General features: G+C 38.2%; 2 protein-coding genes across 11 annotated transcripts in view; one reads left to right on the forward strand and one right to left on the reverse strand.

The window, feature by feature from the left end:
* APAF1 (apoptotic peptidase activating factor 1) overlaps positions 1-1,637 on the forward strand; it is a 30,126-nt gene extending 28,489 nt beyond the window's left edge. Inside the window, exon 26 of the mRNA XM_054280474.1 lies at positions 18-1,637. Within this exon, the coding sequence (XP_054136449.1) occupies positions 18-161 (144 nt within the window). The 3' untranslated portion in view covers positions 162-1,637. The remainder of the gene's footprint in view (positions 1-17) is intronic.
* Positions 1,638-15,951: 14,314 nt separating this feature from the next.
* The window catches only part of ANKS1B (ankyrin repeat and sterile alpha motif domain containing 1B), a 406,799-nt gene continuing 402,212 nt past the window's right edge, over positions 15,952-20,538 (reverse strand). For 6 of the 10 annotated variants that reach the window (XM_054280419.1, XM_054280411.1, XM_054280386.1 and 3 more), the window contains 2 exons: positions 18,991-19,158; positions 15,952-17,877 (listed from right to left, as the gene is read on the reverse strand). In XM_054280419.1, coding sequence (XP_054136394.1) covers positions 17,767-17,877; positions 18,991-19,158 — 279 coding nt within the window. In that variant the 3' untranslated portion in view covers positions 15,952-17,766. Of the gene's footprint in view, positions 18,046-18,990; positions 19,159-20,538 lie in introns of all 10 variants that reach the window. The other 4 variants (XM_054280464.1, XM_054280403.1, XM_054280457.1 and 1 more) reach the window with 2 other exon arrangements.

Genomic DNA, 20,538 nt, shown 5'->3' on the forward strand with positions numbered 1-20,538 from the left:
TTTATTTTTTTTTATAGTGGTGGAATGTAACTACTGGAGAATCCTTACAAACCTTCTACACAAATGGAACAAACCTCAAGTCAATACATGTGTCCCCTAATTTCAAAGTATATGTGACTGTTGATAATCTTGGCATTCTTTATGTACTACAGAAGTTCTGATTAGTGGTCTGAACACTGCAAAGATAACTAATTTTTTAAGATGGAGAGAAAATTTTGCTTTGCCTGACAGTCATTAAGCTGTGAATTATATTTAATTGTTGTATTCATGTATATTTATGTGCTTTTATGCATGTTTTTTCAAATGAACTTGCATTTAATCTTGTTTTTAATAAGAATTATTATGATCCTTAAATCTTGATTTGCATCTTAAGTATGCTGCTTCCAGTGGTGTAAGGAAATTATATTAAGATTTATTCAAATTAGTTGAAATTAATATTAATAGCAGCGAAGAAAGAATAAGCGTATAATACTTCGAAATTATATTTTATGCTGAAGTTGATGGCTAAATGCTCTCCAGCCATGAACACAATTGTGCAAGATGCAAAAAACCCATTTTTTGGTGCAATGCAAGGATTTACATTTAGTACAGAATGGGAAGAAGCAGGGGCATTGTTCATTTGCAAAATGGAACCAGCCATGTTGGTGCTTGATGTTCAAACCAAATTGAGATGATGTTCAGTTTACAGCAGCTGTGCCTCCCGTTTGCAGTGAGAATCTTCATGCTTCCAACCTGTGGATATAGAGCCCTTTGTAACATGGATGAGCTGTTCCTGTTAAAGGGAACATCCCGAGTCTTTTTTTCTCGTGGCAAAATCTGAAATTCAATATTGTAATTGAAGTGGAAGAGACTGTGCCACATTTCCAGTCAAAGGATGAGTAAAGCTAACCAGGTAAAATGAGAATGGGAATGGCTTAAAAGTTATGTATTGAAAATTATAAGAAGGTGTGAATTTTAGATTTTTTTTTCCTTTTGGTAATAATATTCAGTTTATACTATGGAGACACTTTACTGTTGTCAGCTTTGTTTACATGGGATTCTATGCCCAGTTGATCTCTTGCCTGGTAATATGTGATTTTATGTTTTTTTAAATGTTCTTTTGTAATTTTTACAGTTTATTTATAGATTCAATATAAGGTAGAAATATCAGTGTTTTGTACTAATTGTACTTGACAAATACTTTCTGAATAATTGGGTAGCAATGTTTTATTTGGTACCTAGTAAGCCTTTTTCTATTCAATTGCCTCTCAACTGCTGTGAGCAACTGCACAAGCATTAATATGATTTTCATATTTTTGTAGCTGGCAGTAGAACACTGTCTAACAACTTGATTGTAAAAAGTACAGTAGCAAGTATCTCAACTGGTACAGAATAATGAAATTTTTACTTTTAGTATTTTTTTGTGTGCATTTCATAAAATTTAATAGGCATTCTTAGTATTTCCCTGGTTTTGACAATCACCAGTTTTTCCTCTTTTCCAACTTGAAATTCTACTCTTTCTAAGGTGCTGTTCAATACGGGTCAGTATAATCAAAGTACTGCTGGCAGAAATGTAAAGAGAAGAAATTCAATAGAAAAGACCATGATGTTTTGTATTTCAAGTATGTACAGTACTTAATAAAGATGATCCAGGCAATATTGGCCAAAGTTGTAAATGAATTTGAATTCCCGAGTCAGTTTTTTCATACCTGGGAGGGAGGGGGATTGCTGCATCTTCTATTTTTTTTTTTTCAGTCTAACAATAGTGCTGCTTTACAAACTGCATCAAAAGTGCTTTGAGAGGTGAGCAAGAGTATTAAATATGGATGTAGAAGAAAAAGGAAACAGAGGGAAAACAAAGTCTTGGAATATGTCTGCAGTGTTCAGGACAGTATTGCTTCTGGTGTCCAGTTTGTAGAGAGCCCATCAGTACACCCCGATTAGCTGAGGATCCAAGGAGCAGGAAGCTTCTCTTAGCCAGTGTCCCTCTATCCCAGAGACTGTGCTCTCCTTACTGCTTAGGACCCTGTCAGGCTGAACTTAGAGACCCAACCAGCGTAAAAGGCACGGGAAAAATATTTCCCATGAAGAACCAGGGCAGAAAGTTCTCTTCTCTGAGAACACTAATGAAATTCTCATGATAAGAAAAAAAACCTGATCATCACAGTTTAATGCAGAAAGCAAATGGTGCATGAGCAGACTTCAGAGACCATTGCAATTTTAAAGTGACTAGGAAGGAAACAGGAAAGAAACTTGAAGAAATGTGAGATAAATATGACATTCTTGGATGTTTTGGAAGAATGACAGCACAGAATTGCTTGTGCTGGAATTGAGGAAGCTGTTCTTCACAGAAGGTGATGTTGGGATGGTTGCATTCACATATGTAGAAGTCTGGAGCTGGCTGTAAGTATTTGAAACTGAGGTGGAAGAGGAATAGTGATGAAAATGTCTGAAGAGCCAAAGAATAGATCTGATTTACAGGAAAAGTATGTAAAAATTCAAGTGAAAAATCATTGAAATAGGAGCCAGCAAAGCAACTATTGTATTTGTGGGGTGCCCCGATGAAGGAAGGAAGGAAGGAATCTGACTCCATGTTCTCAGAAGGCTAACTTATTATTTTAAGATACTCTATTATATAAAGAATACTATTCTAATTAACTAGAGAATACAGAAAGGATACTTACAGAAGGCTTACAAGATAATAAAGAAAACTCGTGACTCTTTCCAGAGCCCCTACACAGCCTGGCCCCAATTGGTAAGAGTCAATACAACCCACAGCAGAAACCAATGAAACAACCACCTGTTGGTAATCAATCTCCAAACTCATTCCAAAGGAGAAAAACACAGGAAAATGAGATAATTATTGTTTTCCTTTTTCTCTGAGGCTTCTCATCTTCCCAGGAGAAAAATCCCAGGCATGGGATGCCACAAGCAACTTCTTCAATTTAAAATATTTAAGAAGACAGTTTACTGTAATAAAAAAAAAAAAAAAGTCTTGCTGTATGATCAGATTTGGCTGTTCTATTCAATGTTACATGTAATGTAAAGGAAACAAAAGAGAATTTGGCTAAAAGCAATTTTTATGTAGATTGAATATTAGTGTTCCCATTATCTTTTTTTAATGTCAGATCAAAATGAATCAGTCTATGTTCAAATTTAACTAATGAGCATTGCTGTTTTTATCTACTTCTATAAATGAAATTATAATATGCTTTTGTGAAAACCATTTGTATACTTCCTATTAACCATGCCTATCAGTTTCTGTAGAAGTTTTGAGTCTCTTTACTTCGTCAATTAAACCTACAGCTCCTTCACATATCACTTTTCTCTCTTTCCTTGGGAATTGTACCCATGTGTGATACAGCTGCTCTAGAGGATGCTTTGTATTACCTTAAAGTGTACCATTCCTCCACTACAGTGTTCTCCTTCCCCTCTCTTATTCCTATCTTACACAGTTGTTTGAAGTAGAATTGTGCACTGAGTGCCTGAGGTTTTTTCAAATAGACCTTTTATAGTGCTGGAAGGGGATGGGTAGAACTGGAACTGGTAGCTTGTTGCCAGTAGAGGAGTATCCCCCGCCCCAAATTTATTTTGCCTCCTTTTGAAAATTGCACAGTTAAACTTCCCATTACAGAATGCTGTGCAAATCGCTGCTTTGTGGGGGTTTTTACAACTTTTAAATTCAGTGAAGTTTCTATATGGGGTCCAGTTCCCCAGGTTTTATCTAGCCACAACAGAATCTGTCCTCATCACTGCTCTCCCAAATTGTTTTGAGTGTTTTGCAGAAGCTGATGCCCTTTCAGGTTTCTGGGGAAAGCCAGGCTGAGAGACTGAGTGTTTTCCTCTGCCCTCCTGGAACAGGACATCACAGGGAGGCTGCTTGCCCTCATCTTCAGGAAGGTGCTAAATCCAGAATGGCAGCAGAGCACAGAGAATTCAGGTATGGTTTTGCAATTGCTAGTAGAACACAGCCTCCTTTTGAGCTCTTTAGTTGCCCTTTCTCCTTTATAGCAAGTTCAGGTTCCATGACAATGCCCAGGAGTGGAAAAATCAGCCTTGGGGCTGTGTTTGCCTCTGGTAGGACACCTGAGCTCTCAGGTGTATTTGTCCACCTTGTGCTTTCCTCCTTCTTGTGTATACTATGGAGGCTTAAATTTATTTGGGTTCATAGATGGTGATAGTGATGCCCAAGAGCTTTGAGGACTTGGGCACCTAATTTCTGTCATGATTCCAAGAAAAGCAGAAGCCAAATGACCTTTACTGTTTGGAGGAGAGGGAGAGTGCCAGATACTCTGAATACTTCCAGTATGAAGTGTCTTATTTTTCTTTTTCTGTGCTCAATTTCACTTTGTTCTTTTAAGCTAGGAATGGGGCACAGCTACTGGCTCTGCTAATGTGCAGTAAGATGTTAAGCTGAGGCTTGTCTGTGGCTGGAACTCTGCAATAGATTGACAGTAAATTGATTCTGTTTTTCAGCACTTCCAAAGCTTCTGTGCTGTGTGCTGATATCCATGTCTATGATGGTGTTGATGTGAGCTTTTTTTTTTTTGAGAGGTGAGGGCCAGTGGGTTTGAGCAGAGGTGCTGTCTTTTCTTGGGTTTTAAGAGCCTTTTCTTCCAAATTAATTCACTAGCTTTCTTCTAGGAGGGTTTTTTATGAGAAACCTTGCAACCAGATTTAATAGAGACCTAGGCTGAGACTGTTAGGGTACATCCTAAAGGAGTACAAAGGAGTCAGATTTTCAGGCTGCACGTGTCATTGACAGCTTCATCGCTTCCTATATCGTCTCCTACAGTTGCACTTGAGGGATATAGCACAACTGAGCGATAATTGGACTAGAACTGTCTAAGTTGCCTCTGTGTGTTTGTTCAGGAGGATGAGAATGCTGAAGTATCTTGTAAGTGTTTCAATAGGCAGTTTCTCTCTTGGGACCTGACTGTTTACAGAACAAATTAGCTTCCTGTGCTTGTTTCCATTTAACAAACCATATGTTGTACATAGGAGAAGTGCTCTGAGAATGGTTAGATTCATGTTCTTCAGGCTAGAGAGGATTCTTGTTCTGTACTCAAGAGGCATCCTCAGAGTACTACTTTGGATGCTGCAATTAGATTCCATGTCTTTATCTGGTATTTTTAATCTCTTAATGTATTAGCTTCCTTCAATTTACTTGTGTCTCTGCATTATTTTTAGTTTTGTTCATGTTTCTCTAATAATGTATTCAAAACTCAGATGAGTTTTGAAAATCATGACGTTTAACTCAAAATGAGGGAAAGACAAATTTACACATTCAAACTCATCAGAAGTAAACATGATGCTCCTTAGGTAAAGCATGTGTTATTTCTTATTCATAAATGCACATGAAGTATGCTTGATATCTAAACTACCTTTTATTTTACTTTTCTAAAGCATTAGACTCTTCTAATTCTTCTCTGCAACTGTACAGAAAATATAATTTCCATATCACTTTTCTATAGTACTTTCTAGCACATGGCAACAGTGTTTTATTTCTAAAAATCATATTATTTGCCTGCCATATCCTCCAAAGATAGTAATAACTGTTCATATTCCTCTTCCTCATTAGTGTCAATATTTGGGTTGATGAGCCTTTGTAGCCTGCTGGTTCAAACTCTTACTTCAGTGCTAAGAAATCTTAGTCTTGACACATTTTGAGAGCAAGTTTTCCTGTCCCAGAGTAACAATAAAAACTTTTATTTTTGTGCTTCCCAGTTATAACCACTTAAATTCCTCCTTTAAATTAATATTGTGATCAGTACTGGCTGTTTATAAGCCCCTCGGCAGAAGTAGTGTAGGGGAAAAAAGATTAAGGAAAGCCTGAAAAATATACTTCTGGTTTAATAGCCCTGAAATAATACCTGAGAGGAAAAGCATATTTTTAATTTGAGACTTGGAAATGCTTAGAGCCTTTTTAGTAGAGAAGAGATGAATGAACAGACATAAGCATAGGCCAGTGGAAATTTGTCTCTAAATGCAGATCAAACATTTTGATCCAAAGACTCCAGCCTGAAGCCAATAATCATGTCCTGATGGTTGAGCATGCAGCATCTACGCAGTAAGTAAGATACTTAAGGAAGGTGGTAGCTCCTGATTTTTTCAGTGTATTTGCACGATTTCTTAAAAGGTGCTGTGAATTTTATTTAAATTCAGTACAGGATAGCAGGTTTATATTTCCAGCTGAGATCTTGGAGAGAATGTGTGGTCTTACCAATATGTGCCTTAAATTTCAGAGCTAGGAAATAGGAAGAGAAACAGTTTCAAAGAGTTTGAGAAGAAGAAATGTTGCCCAAATTTTACCTCTATTTGAGTATATGTTTAACAAGAACATGAAAAAAGGTCACCTGAATGTGCCTGAGTTTTCAAAATATTTAAAAATATGTTTTAATGTCTTGCAGATGTTGCACTACCAATTTATCAAACAAAGAGTTATAGTTTTTCTACTTCAAAAATTATAGAGCAGATACTAATTCAAAAAAATAATTTTACAGTATCAAGGATTCAGCTATTAAGTTGTTGTTTTGAGTCAGCAGGTTTTTTTATAGTCTGGAGCACTGAGTTTGAGGGAGATCTTACAGGTACCCATTCATTCAAGGGGGGCCAAGCTGAACTTGTGGAAGAATTGTTTTTCACTGTGAAATTGTATCAGTGAATACCTGCCTGAGATAGATACAATTCAACTGAACTTCATGTGACCTGGAATTTTCTTCACAGCATATCTTGATCATTTAAATTTGGTTAAAAAATATATTAAACACAGTAGGTGACAATAAGTGGTAGGTCTACCAATTTGACAGTTTAATCTCCCTTTCCCAGAAATATCTTTGTTTAAAGGGTTAAACTTTTGTTAGCTCTAGAAAAAGAAGCCTATTCCTTGAGCTATGGTCTACTTTTCCTCTTAAGCTTCTCCTAGGTATGAGCTCTTTACACATTGCAGCTTCTCAAGCTCCTGTTCTACACCTTACATCTCATTTTTAGTCCTTAATTATGTCAACCTTCTTCCAAATGAAGGGTTCCACTGTCCAGGGTCCTAGTTCTGGTAGTGTTAGGGGAAGACTTGCTGCAGCAAAGTTGGACTTCACTGTTCTTTTTTTTTATCACAAAGTGACTCTGTGGAATGGAACATTTTCTCAGTTTGTGTTCTAGATCTCTCTGGTTTCTTCAGCATGTAATAGCAAAAAAAAAGAATGATCTTTAACAAGCTGTTACATTTATGTGTTATATATAATAAAGATATTTTTTTGCTAAAATACTAATTTAGGAAATTAAGATCATATTCTCTGAAAATTATGATCTTTTTCTATAGTTATTTTTATTTTGCATAAAAATGACATCTCCTCTTCAAAAATTAAGCCACAGTGCTTCCAGCTCATGCAATTTGTCCATCCATTTTGCTTTACTTATTTTGCTCTTTATTTGAGTTCTATGATGGGTTAGACATTACTTGAGGATTGTTATGTATCTGCCAATGTGTTTCTTTTGTTTCTCACTTGGAAAATGAGAATTTGATCACAGTGAATACTTTGAGCAGTTAGCAGCAAATACAAGAGGCCTTAACTTTGTGAGAAAGAGTATATCATACTTTGGATGTCTCAGTTAGAATTAATACCTATGATAGGAAGCAAGGGGCTTGGAACTTGAGTGTCTTCTGTTTAGAATGTGTTTTTAACTACATTTGAGTTCTAACAAAATGTTTTTTCTATTGAAACTGAGTTTTTCTCTTTTTTTTTTTTTTTTTTTCTAGATGGACTGTTCATTGCTGCTGAGATTCCTTGAAGGGAAAAAGAGGAATGTTCATAAACCCAGTCAGAATGTCAAAGTGAGAAGAGCTGTGTTAGGTATTGTAGCCCAAGGAGTTGGTCCAAGGGGAGGACTGCAAAAATTCTTCCTCAAAGGAAGTGAAGGCAAGACTTGAGCCACCACTGTCAGAGATCAGTGGCACAGATAATCCAGCACCAGTGGCACACTCCGGGTGTAGCTGTAGTGGTGGTGTTTGTGTGGTGACTGGCAGAAGCAACACTTTTCTAGCAGTGAAGCACTTTTCACTTACCATTTGAAATACAGGGTTTGCTCTTGCAGATTCCTGGACTTTTCTTTTTCATTCTCCAAGCTGATTTTAGAGGCTGTGTTGAACAGGATGTTCAAATAATTCTGGCATTTCCTTAAGGACTGAGTAGGGTTTGAAAACTGGGTACCTTAATCCATCCTTCCCCTTTCAGAGTTGTTTTTTTCCTGACAAATTCTTGTTACACTAAACAAATGAAGCCATATAGCAAACATTTCAGTAATCAGGCCAACATGAAGTACTCATAAATTATCACCAAGCAGCTCTAAATATGTCATAAACTCTTACTGACTGGCTCACAGAAATGTTTATGTAATTGAGAGGAACTATAGAAAGGAAGTTAAGTCTCCTTTTACAAGTTAAATCAACTACAGCGAGATGAAAAACACCCACACATTTGGCTTTGGACCAGCAGAGATGTTCTTCAAAAGCAAACCTTTATGAAATCTTTATTATGAAACCAATGTCAATGTATAAAAAATTAAGTTTTCCAGGTGTCATTGATTGCACTCTGCTTGCATATTCCTTGTACAACAGGGTATCACCTTGATCAGGGAGTTACAGATTCGGAATCATTCCAGCAAATAAATTTTGACATGGTTGGGAGCACAGATGTAATGTAGGATATGTAAAAGCTGGAAAGCTTTGAAAGGGGGCCAAGAAGTCACAGTTCCACAGATGTGAAAAAAGCCACCACACCACCAAACCCGCTGCACAAGATGTTATCTTACACGACATCCCTTTAAAAAAGGTGTAGAAGCTGCAGTGCAACACAGACAAATATATTAAGAGATGATGTTTATAATATTTCAGAGTGCAAATTATGAAGTATAAGAGCAACTGATAAGGGTTTTTAAAGCAAGGAGTGGAATACCAATAAGAAAAGCAAATGAGGGATTAATATTAAACCTGTATAATTAACAAAAAGAAGCTTATTCCATTGATCACAGTGACACAGTTTTGCAATATGATGTTGGAAATATGGCATTGGAAATTGATAATCTTAACAAAACAGGTAGACAGGATGCATTTGTTCAAACTAAAGAATTTTGAATCACCAAGTCTGAAGGAAAAATTACCATTTGTCTGCAACAGATAAGATGAAGAGTCCTGTGAATCTCACCAGGTAAAATTCATAATTCTTTAAAAAATGTGAAATTCCAAAAGGTTGTGAATTGTTGCAGTTCTGGTGTTTTTAAAGAGGTGACCAAGGCAACTACTAACCTGAAGTCAGTCCTGAGGAAAACAGTGGAATGACAGATTTGAGATTATATGGAAAAGTAAAGTCTACTCTGAGCCCCACAGGATTTTTTGAGGCATTACTGACTGCTGTGGTTTTTTGAGAGACTGATTTTGGTAAATGTTACTGACAGATTTCTAATTGTTTTGCTTATGGTTCTTATTTTTGTTCTTAAGGTGTCATTGTCAATACATGAACTTTGGACTACTTAAAGGAATTTGATTTATTATCACACCATATTTTGATCTAAAACAAACTTGTAAAATCATATGCAACAAAGTAATTAGCTCTTAATTCCTACATCTCTATGCAAAATGGAATGTAAACAAACATCTCAGATAAACATTCTGTTTCTGCTTAAATGCTTCCAGATGTTCTGTATGTTTCAAATGTTATGGGTTATTATAAAGCTGAGATCTTTATTTCCTTGTTTTACATGTCTCACCTAAAAACAGGTACAGAAAGGAACTTCAGAGACTCTCTGATAATGTTCCTTGCCTCAGGTCTGCAAAAGTCTGCTCTAGAGAAGGGGCTGTAACGAAATACTAGGATTCAGAGTTGTTGTTGGTCATCTGCAGGTCAGGAAGAATTTCATTCTTGTGCTGTGTAATTTGATCTTTAAATCTTTTCACCTTCCTGTGAGATTGGCTTTAGGATGTGCAGTATTGAACAGAGATTATCTGTACTTTCAGGTGCAATAGATACTCATATTTTTGTTTCCTTTCAGACTGCATAATGCCAGGGCTAGACTTCTGGCTGGGAAAGAGATATCCCCAGAGTATTGGGCAGGAATTGGCAGGAATATTTCCCCCCATCTTTTTGCCTATGGAGCAGACTGTATGTATCAGGAGCTGCAATTACTTAGGTACATCTCTCTAAAGGGTTTTCTTGCCACATCAGGGGCTGGGGATGATGTTGACACTGTAATAGCCTCTTTTCCCTAGTAGTTTAACAATCAGTTGAATTTTCCAGGTTGTTGAGGTACTTAGCTTAGTTAACTCTCCAGGCTTTATGTAAGTATAACTGAGAAATGGCTGTGACAGAGAGATGGCCATGGTGACGACGTAATGGCTGTGACTATGTAATGGCTGTGACAGAGATGGCCATGGTGAATGATCTAATATCTTTTTATACTAACTTCCTCTCATGCATAGCATTCCCAGACACTCGTATGTTTCAGTAGATTCACTCAATTCCAATGCAGAATTGTTCACTTAATCCATCACTGATACTTTTATAGATTTACATAGTGTCTAGGGGGTAAACTGAAGAAAAGAATATGAGTCTTTGCAACATTAACTCATGAAAGAAGTAGTGCTAGGCCTCAACTATATACATTAGGATATTTTTGCTTAGGACATGCCCAAGCCTGACATTCTGTAGCCTCACAATTATCACTATCCAATAATCACAAGTGGAAGAATGCAGACTGCACTGCATCTAATGTGGTTTCTAAATTAGTGTGGTCTATTTCTTTTTTTCCTCATGGTGTCACTATAGGATAAAGTTAATGCTCACTGGGTATTCTCAGTATTGGAACATATTTCCATTTCCTTTGTCTTACTGGCTTTCTGATTTTCTAATATATGTTTAGAAAATATGATAACAAATATACTGCTTTCAAGTTTGAACACATTCTCTCAAGTATTGGCCCATCCTTAACACTGAGCATGAATTTTTATTTTTATTTTCCTTTATTTTTTTCCCCTAAGGATTTAATATTAAAATTAATTTAGCTTTATATAAGGGTGTGGAGAATTTGAGCAGTTCTAATGACTTGAAAGGAGGAAATGCCATGTTAAAAAGGCAAAAAGAAACATATATCTTACAATCAAGGGAGCTTATGAAGTTACACCTGTGACAGACTTCTTCATCACACATAGAAACTATGAATCACAGAATGGGTGAGGTTGGTAGGGACCACAGTGGGCCCAAGCTCCCTGCTCAAGCAGGGTCATCCTAGAGCATGTGACACAGGCCTGCATCCAGGCAGTTCTTGGATATTTACAGCAAGCTTCATCTTTCCTTACGTTGTTGTAATGTGTTTTGTATTCAGCTTTAATGATTGCTAGAAAAAGCAGTTTTCCTATCTAAGCTCAGTGGCAAGAGAAGACAGGAGAGAGATAAAGAGAGAGAATTTGGTTTCATTTACATACTGATGGCATGGATGGCATTTTTGTCTGCCTAGTTGTCACCACTTCACCCAGACCCACATTCTTGAACGTATCTAGGTACCTGACTTCCACAGAAGGAAGAAAGATGTGGCACTCTATAAAGGTTAAGTAGGATTGAGGAGAAATTTGCTTGTGGTCTTTACAAGAGCAGGAGCCAGCTGGAGATGCTGTTTCCTATTCATGCATTTGGAGCACAGCCTTCCTGAGAGGCAAGGACCATAGGCCATTTTTCTGCTTTCCCTCTTCTGCCTCCTCAGCAGGACAGTGGTGTTTGGGCTGGTTGCACTCAGGCTTGTAATGAGGATGAGGGTGACTGTCTGGTCAGTAGGAACGAAATCATCCACCAGTTCCGCAAAATCTACATGCAGTGCTTCATTTGTGGCCAGCCTTTGTCTAGCTCAGGTTATCAAGTTTGAAAGTTAACTAGAAGAACCAGCACATGGTTAACCAGAATCACTGTGACTGGACAGCAGTAAAGTCAGTTTGCTGATTTAGCAAAGAAGTTGTTTCACCTAAAGAAGAGCACTGAACAATTGCAGATCTTTTTAGCAGAAGCCCAAGAATTATCCCCCTGTGCTTTCCAGTGGGCTGAAAATCCTGCCAGGATTTCCAGCCAGTTAAGAGACATTTTTTCTCCTACTCTCTTCAGATGGTCTTTCAGCAAGAGATAACAAATATCCCTCTTCTTAGGTAAGTGCCCACATCTAAATATTGTCTCTAATCCCTGTGCCACGTCTCTCATTAATGTGCTTGTCAGTACCACGCAGTTCCTTCACAGAGTCAATTGTTCTTTGGGCTGGTATTTGGAGATAGTTAATTTACTCTTTCTAGACGGTTGTCTTGTTGACATCTTAGACACCATCTTCCAGTGAAGTGTGAAGCAGGCCAGCTGAACAGCACATATTGAAAGAAATCTAGGGCAAAATTAGAGTCCTGCATGTGGCACAAACTGCCTGTTTTAATCTAGAATGGGAGATAAACTATTCCACGGTTGTATGTGCATTAGTTGTCTAGCATGCTGCTTCTTTTCCAAAGGACAGACAAAATCTTCACAACCTGATGATTCCCTTGCCAGTGGTTACCATTTTATGGCCATGCTGAGATGTTGATTTTAAACTGCAAGGCATGAGCACCTTGTGGCTCTGCAGGAGAAGCAGCCTCTCACAAACTTCCTGGCAGAATACCAGCCCCAGAGATGCTGAGTGTTTCTTCCTGCCAGCTGTAAGCAGTGGCTCTTCTGGCTTTCAATAAACACCAGGACACTTTGGAGGGGTCACTGCATCCAGTCTCAAATGCAACATCAACATCTGCTTTAGGAAACTCTCTAACTCCACAAACACAGAAGTTCCTTGTTCTTTGTCAGGACTTTGTGCAGTTTTAAGCCTTGTCCCAGCAGCAGCTTTTTTACTGTGCCTATGTGGTGGTGCATCCCCCTTTCACACTGGTCCAGACAATGATTTCAGAAATGCTTGTTAGGCCTTGGCCTTAATGAATGACAGCTCAGCTAAGCTCCTTGAGCTTATCAGAAACACTGTGTGCTCCCAGGAACTTATTTTGGCTAATGAGCTCCTGTATTTTGGTGAACAGTCTTGGAAACCTATTTTTCTTGCCTGCCTAAGAATGCAAGTGTAACACTGCTTTTACAATTGAATTTTTACAGAATGTTACTGACCTGAATTGTGGCCAGGATGGAAAATTGCTGTGACAAAAGAAAACACTCTTGCAACCCTGGAAAGAGTGGTTCTAAGTGAGACCCTCTGAGCTCTACTGGACCACAGAGGGCTGCAGCCAGCAATTCCCTCAGAGCAGGACACCCCTCCGAGTGAGAAAATTCTCAAGTTCACTCTTTTTGTAGGACCACTGCCAAAAGCCAATGATGGAGCCTGGGTTGATACCCCCACTCCTTGAGGCCCAACTCTTCACCCTTCAGAATTATGCTAAAGGCATCCAACATGAGTACTTCACTGATCCTAAGAGGAATTTTTCACAGGTGTGTGTCCACACTCCTTTAATGTGTGTCTGCCAAGTGTGAATATAGTATTGCAAATCATTGTGGTTTAAAACCAAACAGCTGCTTCCCTTCTCCCCAATCTCCTCCAGTGAGAAAGGGACAAAAAGGCAGAGATTATGGGTTGAGATAACAATTTACTAGAGAAAAAGCAATGAGAGAAGGAAAACAAACAGTAACAGCAAACAGTACTCATAACAACAGTGCATAAAAGAGGTGATTTACATACAGAAAGGTGCTCACCACCCCCACCCAGCTCTACATGGCCGCCAAGACAAAGACAAAATGGTGGATGTTACCACAGCCCAGCAGCTACACGCTCTTCCCGAAACAAAGGTGTGGTGGATGCTCCTGCAGCTGGTGTCCTCCTTCCCCAAGCCCCAGAAAACGAGAAACAAGGATGGACAAACCTCCCAAGCCGGATTGTCTGACTGCCCTGCTCCATGTCCACATCCCAGGGGTTGTGGGCACCGCTTTGCTCCTCCAGAAAAAAGGAGCAAAATGGTGCCATTCCTGCTGCAGGCTCACCTTCTCTTCCACCTGGACCCATGCTCCCCCATGATGAACCTGGATGGTTTAGAAGAGCAGCTGAGCCACACCCACACATCTCTAGGCTCTGCCCCTCTCAGCAATGGTGAGAGAATGAACTGTCCTTGCCAAAACCAGGACACACATGCACTGTAAGTGCTGATCTCCGTAATTGGTAAGTACATTAGATTCCTGCATAAGGTAGGCCTGTGTGTTACTGTTGTGCTCATTGTATTTTCTAAAGAATCTTAACTTGTTTAAATTAGGCTGTCAGTAAAGTGCTGTTAAAAACTTGAGGCCTAAGCCATTAATCAGGTCTGGCAAAAACATCAACTCTGAACTTTGTGACTCAACAGGAGGGTCCCCCTCATTCCCTTTTATCCTTATGATTTTCCATCCTTAATCTTTTCCTATCCCCATCCTCCGCACAGATAATGTTGGACTAATTTCAGTTGGATTGATTTTAGGTTTTAGTCCAATTTTTCTCTGTATGCTTCAACTATGTAGGTCACAAATAAACTTCATTGTGATTTCATGTTTTTATTAAACCTGCTTTAGCCGATACCTTTGCCAGTGGTTCTTTGAGCAACACAAAACACACATTCACAGCATATTAGAGACCTCACTACTCACACAATTCTTAAGACCCTTTGTCACCCACATCTCATTTGGATTTCGATTTGCTTACCTTCTCATGTCAAATGCAATCTACTTCTGTATCAGCTCTCTTCTTTTGCCTGTTCTCCACCTTCCACTCTGAGTCAGCCATTGGAATTAACTATTGGTTTTTCAGCATCCAAATGCTCCAGCTTTTTCATATGCCCTCCCTGACCTGCCTCTGCTTCCCTTTTACCCTTGAGGTCAAGGGCAGCAATTTTCCTGACTTTCTGATCTTATAGAGGTCTCTGGTTTTTCCCTGCCTTCACTCTTAAGACATTATCCCCTTAATGCCTATGCACTTCCAGCATACCAGGAACTGAAATGAGAAGTCATCTTAACCAAAAAAGACAAAAGATCAAGTGGTAACTATTTTGAATTAGTGAAGTCCTTTTGGATCTGAAGAAAGGACTGCTGAACCACTATCCCATGCTAGAGGAAACCCCATGGACTTCTCTCCAACTGGCTTGCGCTAGAATTGGTGAGTAGCCAGATATGTTTCCTTCTAAAAATCTCAGGTTTCTGCAAATACAGAAGTCTCTGATGTGTGTTAATTCTTATATTTCCTTCCAGTTTAAATCTGCCTGCTGTGGGGGCTTCAGTTGTTCGCTGCCTGTGCCTCAAAACCTTCACACTCAATTCTCTGCCCTACCAGTCTTTCATCTGTCTCATCTTTCATCAGTCCTGCTAGTTATCGTCAGTCTCTCTTGCCCCAATTATCTCTCCCAAATGAGTTCAGCTGCTTCCTGTGCCACCTTACCTGCTTGACATCTCTTTGATGAACCTAGATCAAATTCTTCCTGCAAGGTGGCAGTTCTTCCTGTTGTTTCACACCTTTCCTTTACATCTGCTCAGAGTTTTGCTGCAGCTCCTGTCTCATCCTTTAATTTTAGGGGTCACTCAGCTGCATAAGAGGTGCCCCAGTTTTACACCCTGAAAACCTGGCCCATTTGTACTTTATGTGCCTGAAGTGAATGTGTTTTAATGTAACTCCTGCACAAATCTTTACAGGGTGTGATTAAATATGGGAAGTCAGCAGTTGAGTGGAGCAGGGAAGAACCAGTTAATTGAGGACTTCAAAGTGTGATGTTTTTACCATCTGTAAACAAAATCTGTATTGCAAACCAAAATTCTCTCCACAGCAATTCCTAGGTTTCCTTGGTACAAGATCCAAAGCCCAGTGAAATCAGTGGGGTGAAATAGGGTGGGGATCTTTCACTGACTTTAGTATCCTTTGCATCAGGCCCCTGATTTCCCTTAGCAATGATGAAATGATACACAAAGCTGGGACTGTACAACTTCCTTTTATTTTGTGTGCTTTTATAGGATATAAATAAATGACAAAATTACAAAATTTATAACTGGAAGCCCAAGCATATTTACATAAGTATTTGTTGCAGTGAGGCTACTATTTACTGTTCTCCTATACAATTTTCCTTTTGGTACCATATTTTTAGTGGTTTTTTTTTTTTTTTTTACTGTCAGTTGACTAAGTACATATCAACAGTGAATAAGCAAAAATATGTACAGGGAACTATTTTGTTCAAGTAAATTGAATACTGTATTAAAAGGATGTCATCACTCAGCGCTATGATTAGGTTTAACTAAACCATATACAGTTATCAGTTTTAAACCAAGTTCAATTATCCATTGTTTGGAATATACCAACTGATGATTCTAGCTGAAAAACCTCAGCTGGATATGAAATAATAATTAAAAAAACATTAAGACAACCACACAATTTATCAATATCTCTATAATGAACTTCAAAATGATTCACAATTTGACTGGAAAGAACAATATACGTTAAAATGTCATTTTTCTCCTATAATGATATTTTTACTGTTATAATTTCAGTTCTACATAAATATACATCATGGTATTATACAAATACTCCACAGACATTAAAAAAATTAAAACACTTTAAAGAAAAAGTAAGTAAATCTCATTTAACCAAATATTAAGCAAATGCTTAATTATTTTGTTTCATGAAAACATTTTTATTACTTTGGAATTTTTTTCTTTTTCTTGCTGTTTTTATTTAGAAAATGTTTTGCAGTAGAATTTTATCAACACTCTTCCAAACAAGCTTTCTGTGACAGAAATCTTGATAGCAAAATCCATGGTTTTGACTTTTTTTAGAACCACTGAGATTATTTTTTTAAAAATACTATCAGAATTCATGGCTATAGCAATGTTGAACTGCATAAACTATATGTAGGTGTAGTAGAATGACCATTCCACTTTCATTCCAGACTGATCACACAGAACATCCAGTGCACTGATGCTACAACTCTCATAATTTTCATAATGCTGCAACAGCAGTCATTTACTTAACTTTAAAATAAACAATATTTCTCATAATTAATCTGGCTTCCTTCCATAAATATTCATATGTTTTCCTATAGTACTTCTCTTCCATAAAAATATCTAATAAATGTTTTCTGTGCATTATTAATACCTTTTTCTAACCATTCATAAAACTCTGATCCTTTGCTATAATGCAAGAGGTTCTTATTTCTGTAGAGGATCAAAGGACATCAATGATTACATATAAAATCAGTGCACACAGAAATCAGGGTGCCTAATTTCTTGTCACTTTAATGAATTCTTTATTCAACACAGTAATTATTAATGAATTCAGTGGTTTCACAATAATCTATTTATTAATTCTGGTTCTATTTCAATTAAAAACTGCCAAGATTTAAATAAAAAACCCAATCAAATACTCTACTCATAGGCAGCATTAGTAATAGTTTAGAGACGTTTTGATTTTTTTTTCTTTAAAAAGTAGAATTCTAAAATAAGAAATCAAAGAAAGCACTGTGGCAGAGTCACAAGGGAGAACTGCACGAAAAATAAGGTTTCTCACTCCTCTTGTGGACTTTAATTTAAAAGTCTTCATATAGAATCATTCTTCAGTCAGTGCTGCAGGAAGAAGAACATCACCAGAAATGACTGTCAGCCTTTTTTGTTAGTTACAAGGCCACTCATACAGTGCAGTCTTCCTCTCTGCTGGATTGAAACGTTGCCATAAAGGAAAGGCTGTGCTGTGACTGCTTGGCGTGCAAGGCACAACAAGGAACAGGGGGACAGTTTTGTATCAGAAAATTGTAGTTTCATACTTGGTATTAATGCCTCTTTTGGCCTCTTGTCCAGGTTCAACAATCCAGGGTAGATTCGCAAGAGTCTTTTGTTCGGATGGATCTATCTGCTTTAAGACAAATGCAAACATACAGACGGGTTACCATCTCCGTGCACGGCAGCTTGAGCAGAGGGTTTTTCTTTAAACTAACAGGGCAAATCCCGAATTGACAAAGTCGTACAGCAGCAAGTATGGTGGTGTCTACACTCCCATGTACTCATGGCTGCCTTCTTCTTCCTGTTGAGATCAGAGCTGTGTTTACCCCCAAGCTATAGGGCATCATAGTTCATTAAAGCCACACTTCATCCTGAGAAGTCTGTTCGCTAATGAGACAGACGATGGCATCAGGAAATGTTTCTACTTAAAGTTTTATGGAGGAAGATTCTGTGGCAATGGATGACAAAGTGTACAGTCATACATTTCCCCCCCTCCCTTCCCCTCACCCAATAATTAAGTGTCATAGAGTACAATTCTCACGTTATAGTCAGTGAATATGATACAGTGTGCGGTCATTTTTCTCCTTTCCCTCCCAAATCACCCTGTGCCTGTGTTCTCACTTAATTTATAATAGTTTTCATAATTTTTTAAAAAGGTCTACTGTAAAGAATATTTCTGTCATCTCTGCACTTCAGGAGGGCACTTTTATGGCAATCAATACGTATGCTTCAATGAGCTTTGTTTCTTAGGAGTCTGTGATTAATACTGAAAAGGTATATTGAATCCCAGACCGAAAAAAAAAACCAAAAGAGAAAAAGAAAAGGGTAGGAGAAGAAAAGAAGTTGCTTGGTCTTACAGGATAATTGTTAATTGATCTGGATTTGTAATTTGATTAGGATGATATGCCATGATTGTATACAAAGCAAGTTAGGTGACAGATTAGGGAAGTCCATGAAACTGCAGAGTTTGAGAGGTATGCATTGATTAAACTGAATTAATTAAAGTTCAGTAATTACTATAAGACACAAGACTAACCAAGCAACATCTTATTCTGGAGAAATCTGAAATAAGCAGTTGTTTGAAATGGCTGCCAGTGTTGTGGTGACACAACCCTGCCAGCTGATGAGCAGAGGTGGCATGATGGAGCATTTCTGACTCAATATTTGTACAGCTTCTAGTATATAAACTCTTAACTGTATAGCTGAATTTTGGATTTTTTTGCATGCATTACCACCTTCTACTTACCACTGACTTCCGAATACTAACGCGTGGTTTGGGAATAGGTTTAGAGGGTTTGTTTTCAAAGCTTTCGGGGAGGGTTGAAGAATGACCCCCTTTTCGTGCCTGTAGTGCAAGCTGATAGGCCACCTCAAATGCTTGTCCTAGTGTAAGAATGATTTCATAAGCTAAATTCTGGAACAAAACAGAAACAGTTAAAAATGAGGTGAGGTTGAATTATTGTCAGATACAAAAAGTAGGGTAGTGATTTGCAAGGCAAATAATTAAAATCAGGCTGGTAATAGGCTCTTCAGTCTCTGTGATGTTTACATCTGTCATTTGATTTCTCATTGATTAAAAACAATCTAAAAGTAATTTATTGTATTGAAAGTAATTATTTCTAAACCCCTTGAAAACATCTTACTAAACATGAAAACATGAGTGGGTGAGTGTGTTGTCATCTCTTTTTAGAACAAGTATATTGACCTTCCCACTTTCCCAACTCATCCCATATCTGCTGTTCTCGGGATCCAGCCCCTCCTGCACTGCTGCAATGTGACATTTGGCCTCGCTCTATTTCAGAGCTCCTGTGCTGACCCTTCCTCCTGCAGAGCCAGCAGCCTGACTGGCTGCTTCCCTGGGCACATGCCTTGGGATGCTGTGTGCTCACCAAGCAGCACAGAAGAGCTGCAGCCTGGCTGTGATGCTTTCAAAGGCACAAAGAGCCAGGGCTGGAAGTGCGTACCCCGAGTGAGAGATGCAGTGCAGGCAGCTGTGTGTGCAGTCAGTGCACTGCTTCAAGTGTCTGCTGCAAGTCCCAAGGAAACCTTCTCATGGGCTTGTTTTCTGGAAGTAAAACTGAGCTCAGTTGTGTACAACACTCCTGTTAGCAAGGGGAACGGAGGTTACTGGGCATAACCAAAAAAGTCAGGCTGTTATGCCTAAAACCTGTTCAGTGTTATAAGTGGAATATTTTAAATCTTCTTCAAATGTGGGGAAGAAAACTTGTTGAAATATTTATAAAGCATGAATGAGTTATCAGAGGGGTTGATATAAATATATTTTCAGTGCAGTTATACATCAATGAAAAAGCAACTGGGAGTTTCAAACCTTACTCTAAACGGCAACTGAAGTCCTATGGTAATTTTTCTTCAGGTTTGTGGGTTTGTTTTTGTATATTTATTTTCAGGCTCCTACTGGAGCCTATTTTTAGGCTCCTACTAGAGCCTATTTCTGGGCTACCAACTCTTCAATAATCTTTAGAACTCCTGCAGAGCAAAGGCAAGCCTGTTGGCTTGCCTCCATATGATGTCCTACAGTCTCCTTGGAATAATTAGTAAATCTTTGATATGATTCAGATGTTACTCTCTCCTTCCTCAATCTCCACAGTCTATAGTAGGAAGCAATTCTGCATTTTTTTAACCTAGGTGATCCCTTAAAATTCCCTGATGCTTTTTCCAAATGAGTTATGTCTTTATAGTCAAGTCTAACTGTTAAATTTGCATTAGTGACAAAGCAATGCAATTCACTTGGAATTACACTATTTTCAGCCCCTTCAATCATTAAAACAAAGTT

This window comes from Melozone crissalis, unplaced genomic scaffold, assembly GCF_028551555.1.
Source record: "Melozone crissalis strain CALT ecotype California unplaced genomic scaffold, PUWL_Pcris_2 ptg000004l_1, whole genome shotgun sequence".
Taxonomy (NCBI): Eukaryota; Metazoa; Chordata; class Aves; order Passeriformes; family Passerellidae; genus Melozone; species Melozone crissalis.